General features: G+C 39.5%; 1 protein-coding gene across 2 annotated transcripts in view; it reads right to left on the bottom strand.

The window, feature by feature from the left end:
* Positions 1-13,773, bottom strand: part of lrp2b (low density lipoprotein receptor-related protein 2b) — a 105,373-nt gene that overhangs the window by 65,769 nt on the left and 25,831 nt on the right. For both annotated transcript variants that reach the window (XM_052570463.1, XM_052570462.1), the window contains exons 13-22: positions 7,962-8,168; positions 3,552-3,754; positions 3,308-3,448; positions 2,953-3,162; positions 2,259-2,451; positions 1,921-2,046; positions 1,618-1,748; positions 1,339-1,476; positions 620-898; positions 295-534 (exon numbers count right to left, since the gene is read on the bottom strand). In XM_052570463.1, coding sequence (XP_052426423.1) covers positions 295-534; positions 620-898; positions 1,339-1,476; positions 1,618-1,748; positions 1,921-2,046; positions 2,259-2,451; positions 2,953-3,162; positions 3,308-3,448; positions 3,552-3,754; positions 7,962-8,168 — 1,868 coding nt within the window. The remainder of the gene's footprint in view (positions 1-294; positions 535-619; positions 899-1,338; positions 1,477-1,617; positions 1,749-1,920; positions 2,047-2,258; positions 2,452-2,952; positions 3,163-3,307; positions 3,449-3,551; positions 3,755-7,961; positions 8,169-13,773) is intronic.

Genomic DNA, 13,773 nt, shown 5'->3' on the forward strand with positions numbered 1-13,773 from the left:
TAAGCATTTCTGCATATGCAAATTTTAATTAAATTAACTGTGTCATATTTGTGTACATGGGCAGTTTTAGGGCTTCTGGCATTTTTTATTAACTTGTCTTTACCAATAAGCATTTCTGCATATGCAAATTTAAATTAAATTAACTGTGTCATATTTGTGTACATGGACAGTTCTAGGGCTTCTGGGGATTTTTTTTATTTTTATGAAATTGTCTTTACCAGTATGTATTTCTGCATATTCACTGAACCTTGTTCATGTATTTTCTGAATTTCCTTCAAAATCTTCAGTACTCACTGCACTGTCTCTCATCAGATCCATCGCCACAGTCATTGAAGGCATCGCACACCCATGCTTTTGGGATGCAGTTTCCATTAGCGCATGCAAATTGGCTGGACAAGCAGGTGGTTGGAACACGTGTGGGGCAGTTATCCTCATCGGTTCCATCACCACAGTCATCATGTCCATCACAGCGCCAACTAACAGGGATGCAGTGCTTGTTCCCACAGGTGAAGGCATATGGAGAGCAGGTTGTTCCTGATTAAAATGTTCAAAGGAGATGTTCATAGACATTGATAGGTCTTTGGGTGGTGCTCAAGCACACTCACATGTACATACACACCTGGATCTGTGCAGTTGGCTTCATCTGTATTGTCGACACAGTCATTCACACCGTCACAACGAAAAGAATTTGCCACACAGCGGCCCCCATCGCAGGGAAAGGAATAATCTCCACAGTTATCATCTGGTGGGGGCTCAGTATCATCCTTTACACAGTCCCTCTGGTTCTCCTGCAGTTTCATTCCATAGGGACATCCGCACACACGGTTGGATGCAGGCGTAGGGAAACAGAAGTGGCTGCAGCGGCCGTTTTGAATCAGATTGCATTTGCTTTTGAACACTACACAGCAATGAGATTACAGTAGCTGATTAACCCTTACTGGGATAAATAACAACTTGCATCTAACAAGTACAAGGGTCAATTTTATGTTCTATCTATTAATTTATTTAAAAATACAATAAGAAATTATTAATTCAGTGAAATTAATAAACCTCTTCTATGATAAGCATGTGTTAAATTTCTGATTTAAAAGTCTAAATGTCAACTGTCTTGGCATCAAGAAAAAAATAATTAAATTAATTATTAAAAAAATGTAAATAAAAACAAATGATCATATTAAAAGTATTTTATGATTAATTCCTCTTTTTTTTTTTTTTGCTCTTATTTATCAGTGACCCAAAACTGACATCATCATCATGTTAAAACATGTCTAAAAATGCAGTACAATTGACAAAATTCCAGTAAATTGGATAAAAAGGCAGTTTTTCTGTGTCACTCACAGTTCTGGAGATCAGCTGAGTAAGTCTTAACGTTCATTATGCCTGAGATGCCCTTTCGTAGGATTATATTTTCCCCACCATCCCTCTTCCTCATTCGGAATACAGAATTTGTCCTCCAGTCTGACACAAACAGATGATCTAACAAATATTGTGGAGGCAGATCAGTCAGTAAAAAAAAAATTAAAAATCTATTAAATTCATTTAGTTCAACATAGGCGTAACATCAGCATCATATGAAGAATGGCCATGTGAAGAATGAACAAATACAGAAGTGCCAACCTGTGTGTACTGTAAGCGAGAAAGGATGAGTGATTTGTCCAATACTGGAGAAGGCTTTTCTATCTAGCCCATCAATGCTAACATGCTCAATCCGGTCTAGCTGCGCATCAACCCAATATAGCCTATCCATCCTATTGAGCACAAAAATAAGCTTTTCTTTTTATTTTCTTCTTTAAGTTTAAACTGATCCTTGTTTCGGGATCAAAGCACAATGAAATGTGAATAAACTTATCTCATTTAAAAACAGAACACTTCAAAGTGTATAGGTACAGAAAACTATTGATTGTAAAAGAATCTCCTTACAGGTAGTCCAAGGCAAGTCCGTTAGGCCAGCCAAGTGTTGAGTTGATTAGTGGAATAGCATTGCTTCCATCCGTGTATGCTCTGGTGATCACAGCGGGACGGTACCAATCAGACCAGAAGAGGTATCTAAGGGAACAAAATAGAGCTATCCAGTAAAATTACATAAAAATCCATCTAATAAAATCACACACAAATATTCAAATCTAAAGAACAGCTAATGGTAAATTTGGTCTTTTATTTCATTATGTTCCTCTGTATTTACAGGACATGCTATGGATGTTTTATTTAGCACAAAACTTTATTCTGAGTGATGTACTCTTGTCCATGATGTCTCATACCCTGCACTTGGGTGCACAGCAATACCCCGGGGGTATTTTAAGTTCTGAACAATGTCCCTTCTTGATCCATCAGTTACTTTAAAACCGGAAACGGTGCGATAAGTGCTGGATGTCCAGAAGAGGATCTGAGAGGTCCAATCATATGCCATTGACTCCACAGAGCCCACTCTGTAACCTGTCAGGATCTCACTTTCTGAGATATAAGAACAGAACCACATTTAGTGAAAAAAAAAAGTTATTTATTTTACAGGGCAGTATTTTGTAAGAAAATAAACTCTACTTCTCTGACACTGAGAAGTACTGAGTGTAACTAATCTCTGTAACACAGAGCTAACACAGGGTAAGCAGAAGAATATGGAGTATGTGAAATGCCCCAGATGGTATGTGATATATATATATATATATATATATATAAAATTAATTTAAATGTTAATGAAAACAACATAATATATTATTATTTAATTTTATAAATACTTATAATTATTTCATTTTTATTTTCCCTATTAATGAATTAATGAATTAATCTAAAAATGAATTAATATTACATTTATGAAATATATATTTTCCAGGTTTTACAGTATTTGTAATCTCTGATTAATTTAATTTGATTGCTGTTTGGATTCAATCAAAGGTGGTACTTGGCCAGTTTAACCAGTTAAACAAAGTAAATGTAAATGTTGCGTTTTCCACTTACTGGTTCCATTGATGGATGATTTGTAAATGAGTTGTCGCATTCGGTCATTGTAAAACACAGTCTCCACTGATGCATCGTACTCCACTCCAGAACCAGAGAAGGATTGGGCCATGCCAGCGAGGGGCAGGGTGACATCTTCCTGGGATGAAACGTTAAGAGGAATCCCCCTGACTGCTTGTGCACTTGCCACCAGTAAATAGTCTCTAATCTCTGAAAGAAAAAACATGTTTGTTTCAGAGGATCTGGTACAGCTGAAACTGAAAACAAAAATGTTAAAATACACTCTCCTATCTCAGTATATGACCATCTAATTCAACATCATTTCATGATTTGGCAGGCGGGCTCTCTTCCTCACTAAAGCATGTGTGGTGATCATCCTGTAGGTCGTATCCTAGACGACACTTGCAGCGGTAACCCAGTCCGTCATTGTCAGTTCGGTGACTCAGAAGGCAGATTTGCTGACACCCACCATTGTGTCTGCCACATGGGTTTATCACTGCAGTCAGAAAAAAGGCCAGGTATTATACAGTTAATGTTGTAATGTGTCATCCTGGCTCATATTTTACATTTTGCTTTATAACAATAAACGTTGTTATCACCAAAGGGCTGAAGAGCTGGATGGGAAACCACAATTTGTCCAGGTCTGCTAGTAGACCGGTACAGAAAAGTTGGGTCACTGCCATTAAAGCGGTTGGTCCGAATCACACCCATCTTGACCCAGTCTGTGAAAAATGCATGGTTCTCGAATACTGAAATCCCGAATGGGTGGGGGACCTGATGACCGCCATTCAACACTGTTTTCCTAGAAGCATATTTGAAAACACAAATATGAATGTAAATTCAGCATTCACAAGAAAAAAAAAAAAAAAAAGAAAAAGCCATTTTCAACCTTTTTAACTCCAAGGCCCATGATTGTCCATATCAATATTCAAAGGCACTACTGTTCCAATATTTATTTTTACCTGATAAAATATTTTAGAGATTAACATGACTATAAATATGTAACATAAAATCTCATATCAATATGTCCATGGTGTCAGGATCCTGCCCTGACAGTCTTGTCTGTCCTATCTTTGTTTATTGTGTCTCTGTTCATTTTGTGCCTGAGCACATGGTTGTGTCTTTGTTTATGTTGGCCGTGTGCTCCCCTTGTCCTGCCTCCTCATTTCTAATCACCACGCCCCCTTGTTTAGTCCTTTTGTTTGTCTAATTGTTCAGCTGATCCTTGTGTGCTCTGCTCCCTTTATATTGTGCTCATTTCCCTCTGGTCTTTGCTGGTTTGTTTTTGTGCTTGCCTTGTGTACAGTCTCTTGCTTAGATATTTAGTATTGTGAGAACTCTTTAATCAGTATTTTGCAACTTATTTGGTTCCCTCTTGTTTTCTAGTTTTCACTTGTTGCCATGTGTAGTCTAGTTCTAGTCTTTGTAGTTTAGTGTTTTTGTTCTTGAACCTTTTGGGGTTTTCCCACCCTTTTTATTCTCTTTCTAGTTTTCAGCAAGGTTGCGGTTTTCTTTATTTTTGGTTTGTAGTTCTAGTTTGTTTCTCCCTAGCTTTTTCTTATTGTTATTCTTTTTATTTTCCATTAATTCCAGTTATTTCTAGTATTACCTTTTTGTTTTTCCTTTTTTAGTTTTCGTTTCTCCCTAGGCATTGGTTTGCAAGTTTACTTTCATCTGTCAAATTCTTGTCTCCCCTGTTTTGTCTTTTGTTTGTGTCTGTGTTGGTTCCTGCCCTGCTTCCTGAATCCTCGCTGGTTCGTCTGACCTGACAGACCTTGTGGTGCTACAAGGGGTTCCTTCAACTGGGTCAGGCCCTTCCTACTTGAGTTGCTACCAGGTCTCCTTTTCCCCACAGAGTCTAGAGCCATGTCCTTCTGACCACCCTGTTCTCCTGTCGTGTGCCCTGCCCTATGTGGACTGTCTTACTACATCATCCGTGTTTCACGCTTGTTAATAAACTGTTTCCCCCCTGATAATTCTGCATCTGGGTCCTCCCTTGCCAAACCCTGACAGAACGAACCAGCCATTATAGGACCCAGCAGAATGAGTATTAAGATTGTTCCACCTGCCACTGCGGAAGGGAGATTGGCGCTCCAGCAGGCACTGGCATCGCTTCGTCAGCAGGACCAGGAACCACGGTCCTATGCCCAATTATTTTTGACCATGGCTAGGGGCCTTGAATATGATGATCTAACCCTGAAGGAGGCCTTCAACCTCACTCTAGATGACCCCTTACCTCGATGGGAGATGGAGCAGCTGCGTATTTTGAATTTCTGGGACTTCTCTAATTATGTGCATCACCGCAAGGACTGGCAAATCCTTAACTTTCTGGAGGATATCAGCAGTGACCAGCAACCTGCCCTCCTTCCCTCTTCGAGTCAAGTCCACGATCATCATCTGACTCCCACTGAGAAACGAAGGGCCCGAAGGAAGAGGGCGGCCCAAGTTGCTGCAGCTGCCATGGAGTCCCCTGTGCTGGCTCCAGCCTCTGAGAGTAGCTCAGTGCCAGCTCCTGCTTCTAAATCAATGAAGCCTTCTGAAGCCATCAAGGTAGCTTTAAGAGAAGTTTCCCAGTCAACCTCTGTTCCAGTGTCTGTCAAGTCTGTCCCACTTAAGTCAAAGCCAGTCATGTCGAGTCTTGATAATTGTGTGTTTGTCAGTCCAAATCTCTCAAGAAGTGGGCAAGATTACGAATTAAGGTCCTGGGGGGCGTAAGGGTAGGAGGTCCTGTGCAAGGATGGCTAGAACCTTTTGTTCAGAGTCCCCTCATATACTTGCCCTGGATGATCCCAAGTTGCCTGATGCTTCAGTTATGGCCATGGAGGCAGGTTCTAAGCAGCATGTTTTTCCTGTTATGGTAACGGACGTCATTCCTGAGCAGCCCCCTCTCTCCAGAGTCTGTTGCTGTGGCCCCAGAGGACAGTTTAGAAGCCACAGGAGGTGTTCCTGAGACTGTCTTTGAGCCAGTTCCAGCTTTGGAGAGTAGTTTAGCAGCCCCAGAGGGCCGTCAAGAGCCAGTTTCCTGGTCAATCTTCATAGCCCCAGAGGGCAGTTCGTCATCCCCCACCAGGAGTCAAGAGTTGGTTCCTGAGCCTATTCCTGCAGCCCAGGAGGGCATTTCAACAAGGCCCAAGAGCTGTCCAGTGTCCGTATTTGAACTTGGTCCAGAGGCCCCTAAGAGCATCCCTGTTATATCCCCAGAGCCCACTCCAGACTCTCCCCCTGCTACAGAAGAGGTTCTTGTCAGTCTTGTCGCATCCTTTGAGGCCAACCCTGAAAGTCTTGTCAGTCATGTAAAGCCCACATGTTCTATCCAAGGAGGCCCTTCCAGAGAGCCCTAAACTTCTCGTTGATGCCACCTCCGAATCCCTGGTTAGTCATGTCTTGCCTACCAAGAATATCCTGGAGTTTGGCCGTAACACTCAGTCCAGTAGGAGACCTTCACCTGTGAAATGTGCTGGTAGAGGTGCCACTAACTATGCCCCCACCCTTAACCCACCCTCCGTCGGTCACGGTCTGCAAAGTTTCCCTAAGATGGCACCACCCTGGTCAGCCTTAAACCATTGCCCTGGAACATTTTCCGCCCTTCCCATCCCACCCTCTGTGTTTCCTGACAGGCATGGACATCCATGGGTCCCTTCCCACCCACCCCTCAAGTTCGTACCCTTTTGGCTCCCTACCAACCCTGTGACCCATTTAACTCCACCCAGGATGGACGCCAGGAGGCGTCCTTTGGAGGGGGGGTACTGTCCGGATCCTGCCCTGACAGTCTTGTCTGTCCTATCTTTGTTTAATGTGTCTCTGTTCATTTTGTGCCTGAGCACATGGTTGTGTCTTTGTTTATGTTGGCCGTGTGCTCCCCTTGTCCTGCCTCCTCGTTTCTAATCACCACGCCCCCTTGTTTAGTCCTTTTGTTTGTCTAATTGTTCAGCTGATCCTTGTGTGCTCTGCTCCCTTTATGTTGTGCTCATTTCCCTCTGGTCTCTGCTGGTTTGTTTTTGTGCATGCCTTGTGTACAGTCTCTTGCTTAGATATTTAGTCTTGTAAGAACTCTTTAATCAGTATTTTGCAACTTATTTGGTTCCCTCTTGTTTTCACTTGTTGCCATGTGTAGTCTAGTTCTAGTCTTTGTAGTTTAGTGTTTTTGTTCTTGAACCTTTTGGGGTTTTTCCCACCCTTTTTATTCTCTTTCTAGTTTTCAGCAAGGTTGCGGTTTTCTTTATTTTTGGTTTGTAGTTCTAGTTCATTTTTCCTAGCTTTTTCCTATTGTTCTTCTTATTTTCCGATAATTCCAGTTATTTCTATTTTTTTTTTTTTTTTTTTTTTTTTAGTTTTCGTTTCTCCCTAGGCATTGGTTTGCAAGTTTCCTTTCATGTGTCAAATTCTTGTCTCCCCTGTTTTGTCTTTTTGTTTGTGTCTGTGTTGGTTCCTGCCCTGCTTCCTGAATCCTCGCTGGTTCGTCTGACCTGACAGACCTTGTGGTGCTACAAGGGGTTCCTTCAACTGGGTCAGGCCCTTCCTACTTGAGTTGCTACCAGGTCTCCTTTTCCCACAGAGTCTGGAGCCATGTCCTTCTGACCACCCTGTTCTCCTGTCGTGTGCCCTGCCCTATTGTGGACTGTCTTACTACATCATCTGTGTTTCACGCTTGTTAATAAACTGTTTCCCCCTGATAATCCTGCATCTGGGTCCTCCCTTGCCAAACCCTGACACATGGAAGTCGAGTTAAAAAATGTCATTGACTTACATGTCTAGAATTTCATTGACTAAATGTCTAGAAATGACACCTTTTAAAATTGTGACCTCATATATCCATGGTTTTATGGACAGTAGGAATACTGAGGTCTAATATATGATGATATACATATAATGATCCTAAATGGGTATATACTGTATGAATATATCCAAAATGTTTAAACAAACTAGGCCTTCTAGTGGGCTCCCCGTTGAGAATTACTGAGTTACATGTTCTAGAAGGGTTTAAATTGGTGATTTGTGGAGTACGATACCTGTCCAAGCCACTATATGTAACGGTCTCAACCAGGTTAAAATGGCTATCTGTCCAGTAAACCCTCTTGGTGGTCAAATCCAAGGTGATTCCAGTAGGGGAACCCAGTCTGGTCTTAACCAGCTCAAACCGGTTACTGCCATCCATGAATGCCCGTTCCAGTTTAACATCATCTGTGTCATAGCCAGAATCTGTGAAGAACATGTATCTGTAGAAGACAGGTTAGACCACAAGTAGATGAGTTCAATATTCCTTTTACAACACAATGAATCACATCCATAAACATACAGGTCCTTCTCAAAAAATTTGCATATTGTGATAAAGTTCATTATTTTCCATAATGTAATGATAAAAATTTAACTTTCATATATTTTAGATTCATTGCACATTAACTGAAATATTTCAGGTCTTTTATTATTTTAAAAGTGATGATTTTGGCATACAGCTCATGAAAACCCAAAATGCCTGTCTCAAAAAATTAGCATATTTCATCCGACCAATAAAAGAAAAGTGTTTTTAATACAAAAAAATTCAACCTTCAAATAATTATCTTCAGTTATGCACTCAATACTTGGTCGGGAATCCTTTTGCAGAAATGACTGCTTCAATGCGGCGTGGCATGGAGGCAATCAGCCTGTGGCACTGCTGAGGTGTTATGGAGGCCCAGGATGCTTCGATAGCGGCCTTAAGCTCATCCAGAGTGTTGGGTCTTGCGTCTCTCAACTTTCTCTTCGCAATATCCCACAGATTCTCTATGGGGTTCAGGTCAGGAGAGTTGGCAGGCCAATTGAGCACAGTAATACCATGGTCAGAAAACCATTTACCACACTGTAAAAAATCCAACTTACATTTTGTTTTGCGAACTCATTTTTTAAAGTTAATTCAACAATTTAACATTAAAAAAGTTGAGATAACACAGAAATGTAAGTTGAATAGAAATTTAGATCAATTTGTTACACCAAATTAATATTTCAAGTTAGAACAACTAACAACTTTAAGTTGGTTATTAGTATTGCCAACAAAGGCTGATGAGCATGCGCAGTTCCAATGCTTTTTTAAACAACGCCATTTTATTTTCTCCTGTTTCATTTTCGAGTCACCTTAAGCGGCCTCTGTTTATTCCCTCATTGTGATCGCTCTGGTAAGTGTAGCTATGTGTATCAATTCACGATATGATTTAAATGAAGTTTATTCACAATATGCGCTTTTGTACAACATAGGTGGCAGCAAGTTAGTCAGTTAAATTTTCCCACCTGGTCTTATTGTTGCCTCAGGTCAGACGTCGCCTATTTTTTCTGCCTGACAGTTTAAATTAATCTCTCCGGTAGGTGCTGTTCTTTATATAATATTTACCATAAGAGTTGAAATGTGTTTGTTCAAAATATGTGCTTTTGTATGCCGTTTTAGGCCGGATGACAGACTGGCTGCGTGGCGTCTCTGCTGCGTGCCAGAAGCGTGGTGGCTGCTTTGCGTTTTCTGTGTCTTTAGAGTTGCTTCAGGCGGCGCCCTGTTAACGTTGGCCCGTCATTGTTATCGCTCCGGTAAGCGGTGGTTCTTTTGTGTATCAATTTAAGCCATGATTTAAATGAAATTTGTTCACAATATGCTCATCTTTACAACGGTGTAGGTGGCGGCAAGTTAGTCATTTCAGTTTTCATGCTTTGTCTTCGAGTTGCCTGAGAAGGGTCAGACGTACGCAAGTTTTCTTTTCCTCGACAGTGCAATCGCTCTGGCAGGTAATGTTCTATGCAGGCTATGAGAATAATTAACAGTAATGTCTGAATGGTATTTGTTCACAATATGTGCTTCTGTACAGCTGCTTAGGTGGCTCCAAACCGATCAGTTCAGGTTTTCTGTTTCGTCTTCGAGTTGCATGAGAAGTGTCAGATGAGCACAAGGTTTTTTTTTTTTTTTCTCGACAGTACAATCGCTCTGGCAGGTAATGTTCTATGTAGGCTATGAGAATAATTAACAGTAAGGTCAGAATGTATTTGTTTACAATATGTGCTTCTGTACAGCTGCTTAGGTGGCTCCAAACTGGTCAGTTCAACCTCTCCTGCTTCGTCTTCGAGAAGTCTTTTAGTCATTCGGTGGCTTTTTTTTCCAGACAGTATCATGACTTAGGTAAGCACTGTTTTATATCATATTAAGTAAAGGGATTTAATTATTGTTAAGGATATAGAGTTTTCTTTATTTGTTTATAATATGTTCATTTTGTGCAGTTGTGTGGGTGCCTTTGAGTTTTGAATAAGGTTAAGTTTTAAGTATATTAATATTTTTTTTAAACAAATGTAACCGTATAAGATAAGCTTGTGTGTTTTCGTCTCAAAGATGTATTTTCTTCTTTTAACTTCTTTTAAATTTATGTTTTTATGTTTGCTTGGCGTGCTATAAATCTGTATGTTTTAAAAATACAAATAACTTAAGAGCTATTTTAAAGCTTAAATTCATAGTTTTTTTTTTTTTTTTGATATTCGTTTAACCAACTTGCTTGCTTTTAGATAGTATTTTAAAGGGATAGTTCACCCAAAAATCATAATTATGTCATTAATAACTCACTCTCATGTCGTTCCAAACCCGTGAGACCTCCATTTAAGATATTTTAGATTTATTCCGAGAGCTCTCAGTCCCTCCATTGAAGCTGTGCGTATGTCTACTGTCCATGTCCAGAAAGGTAAGAAAAACATCATAAAAGTAGTCCATGTGACATCAGAGGGTCAGTTAGAATTTTTTGAAGCATCGAAAATACATTTTGGTTCAAAATAGCAAAAACTATGACTTTATTCAGCATTGTCTTCTCTTCCATGTCTGTTGTGAGAGAGAGTTAAAAACAAAGCAGTTTGTGATATCCGGTTCACGAATGAATCATTCGATGTAACCGGATCTTTTTGAAACAGTTCACCAAATCGAACTGAATTGTTTAAAACGGTTCGCGTCTCCAATAACTTTTTTTAATGTGGCTGACACTCCCTCTGAGTCAGAATAAACCAATATCCCGGAGTAATTCATTTACTCAAACAGTACACTGACTGAACTGCTGTAAAGACAGAACTGAAGATGAACACCGAGCCGAGCCAGATAACGAACAAAACATTGACTTGTCAGATTTCAGATCACCAGTAGTTATTTCGGACAGTTTGATTCAGTAAACCGGTTGAAGAAAACGGTTCACCGGTTCTTTTGCGCTCAATCTAATGACATAATTGGCGATGATTGCAAGCCTTCGGTTTACCTGTGCTCATAACACTAGCACAGAATCAGTTCAGAATCAATCACCAAAAGAATCAGTTCGGTTCAGACGGTCTGTGTGTCGGTCTGCTTCACGCTGAATCACACATGCGCAGTATCATCAGCTCCTCAGCTCTCGAATTGGACGCGTCTGACAGAAACTGTTCTTGACTCGTGAACGAGTCCATCTATTGTTCATTATCTGGCTCAGTTCAGTGTTCATCTTCAGTTCTCTCTTCACAGCAGTTCAGTCAGTGTACTGTTTGAGTAAATTAATTACTCTGGGATATATGTTTGTTTTAACTCAGAGGGAGTGTTAGCCACATAAAAAAGTTAACAGCTTAAGTCATTTGTGGATTAATGCTTATTGGAGACGCGAACCGTTTCAAATAATTCAGTTCGATTTGGTGAACTGGTTCAAAAAGATCTGGTTACATCGAATGATGCGTTCGCAAACCGGATATGACAAACTGCTTTGTTTTGAATTCTCTCATAACAGACACAGAAGAGAAGACAATGCTGAATAAACTCATAGTTTTTGCTATCTTTGGACCAAAATGTATTCTTGATGCTTTAAAAAATTCTAACTGACCCTCTGATGTCACATGGAATCTAAATCTAAAATATCTTAAACTGTGTTCTGAAGATAAATAGAGGTCTTACTGGTTTGGAACGACATGAGGGTGAGTTATTAATAACATAATTATGATTTTTGGGTGAACTATCCCTTTAAGTTGTTATTTTATATTGTTCTCCAGCAATTAATTAATGTATCCCTGGTGGTAAAAATAAAATAAAATCATATGTTGTTGCCAAAAGAATTAGTTCTAACGTTATTTTGTGTGTTTTTTTTTTTGTTTTTTTTTATTAGGTTGATGCAGTGCAAGATATGCAGATTTGAACACCCTGCCCAGGAGGTCCTTTTGAAACATGATTAATTGTGCCACTACCAGGGAAGATACTGACACCTACCCTGCCTCTACAAAGATTGCATCTGCTCCTTTAAAACCACTGGTTGACGTCTCACCTTTTAAGATCACACAAGTGCTTATCTTCACGTGAGAGTCACTTAACATTGAATGGTGAATTGTGTGACTTTAAGGAAATTTGTAAAATGCCCTATTACTCCAAACATATAAGGAGCCATTTTTAAAAAATCATGAAACTTTAAGGTGCCCTTTTAGCCAGTGTGGTTTTTGAAACACATCTGATTTCATCATCCAGTGGTCAAAATCATTGCAGCTTTTCCAATACAGACTTTAAAGCAAATATCATTATTCGAAATGCAGAACCAAAAGACAGCGAGCCACAAACTGTTGTTATGCACACACTTTTATCACCATTGCAGTTAATTTTATATTGCTTGTGATAGATATGAAGGACAGATATGGAAGCCAATACATGTTTGACTGGACACGTTGTTATTTTTGCACATTATTTTGGACTTGAATTTTGTGATAGTTAATTTAATTGGGAAAGCATCAAATAAAAACTGAGTAGAAGTTTTTAATTTTGCAACACAAATGTGACAAATAAGCTCTTAACTTAGTTAAGTTACTTGAGTAAAACCTAAAGTTCTGAAGCTGCAATATAAAAACCAAAAAAAAAAAAGTTGAGAGCTCAAAAACCTTTTTGAAGTTTTTTCAACTTTTTTTTTTTTAAAGCAACTTCAAATATCAGGTTTTGTAAACAACTAATTGACCTTTAAGTTGAGTAAACTCAAAAATCTGTTGAAGCTGGTAGCCTCAATCATAAGTTGAGCAAACTTAAAATTTTAAAGGGACACTAAGTAGGAATTACTCCCATCTAGTGGTGAAATTGTATTTTGCATTCAAACTAATTTTGCTCTCCAGCGCCTCACTTTTTCAAATGCCCGTTGCATCTACGGTAGGCGATATGTACCAAAAAGCTTTGACGGGATGTCTTCTAATAGCACTTCGTCGAGTTTTCCTTCAGGTGAACAGGTGTGTTATTTCAAACAAACAGCAACATGACCATAAACAAACGAATGTTACAGTATGAATTACTGACTGTGGAAAACATGAAATATTGTAATTAGTAGTTATGTCTTCTATATTCGTTATATTTTCTGAATAATGTGCATTGTTAGATATAAAAAAAAATATTGTAATATAGATTGTAACACTGACTTACCTGTCGAGAAGAAAACTGGCCACTTCAGCGTCTCTTTTGAAATCTTTATCAAGCATTAGCTCTTTCCACCTAGAAAAAGCTTCCCCGACATTAACTCTTGTTTTCTTTAATCTACGGTCACGTTTCCTTTTACGTTCTATTTTTGACTGTTTTGGCGACGATGTTTTCTTCTCCTGTGGCGCGGCATATGTATGGTCCATAATAAGAATGCATTCCAGACTTTTAAACTTGCCGGTGCAGTTTCAAGCGCCTCTCACTGCTCTGCACCTGCGTTTCTGGCTCTGACCGAAAACGCGCTGTGGAAACGCGTTGGCTTAGTACTTTTTGTCCCTCTCTGCTATTATAGTTTTGCAAGATGGCGGAACTACATGGAAGCCTCCATCGACCTACCCGTCCCATGTATATAAAGATAATAAATTCTTCATTTACGA

Source organism: Carassius gibelio, chromosome B12, assembly GCF_023724105.1.
Source record: "Carassius gibelio isolate Cgi1373 ecotype wild population from Czech Republic chromosome B12, carGib1.2-hapl.c, whole genome shotgun sequence".
Lineage (NCBI taxonomy): Eukaryota > Metazoa > Chordata > Actinopteri > Cypriniformes > Cyprinidae > Carassius > Carassius gibelio.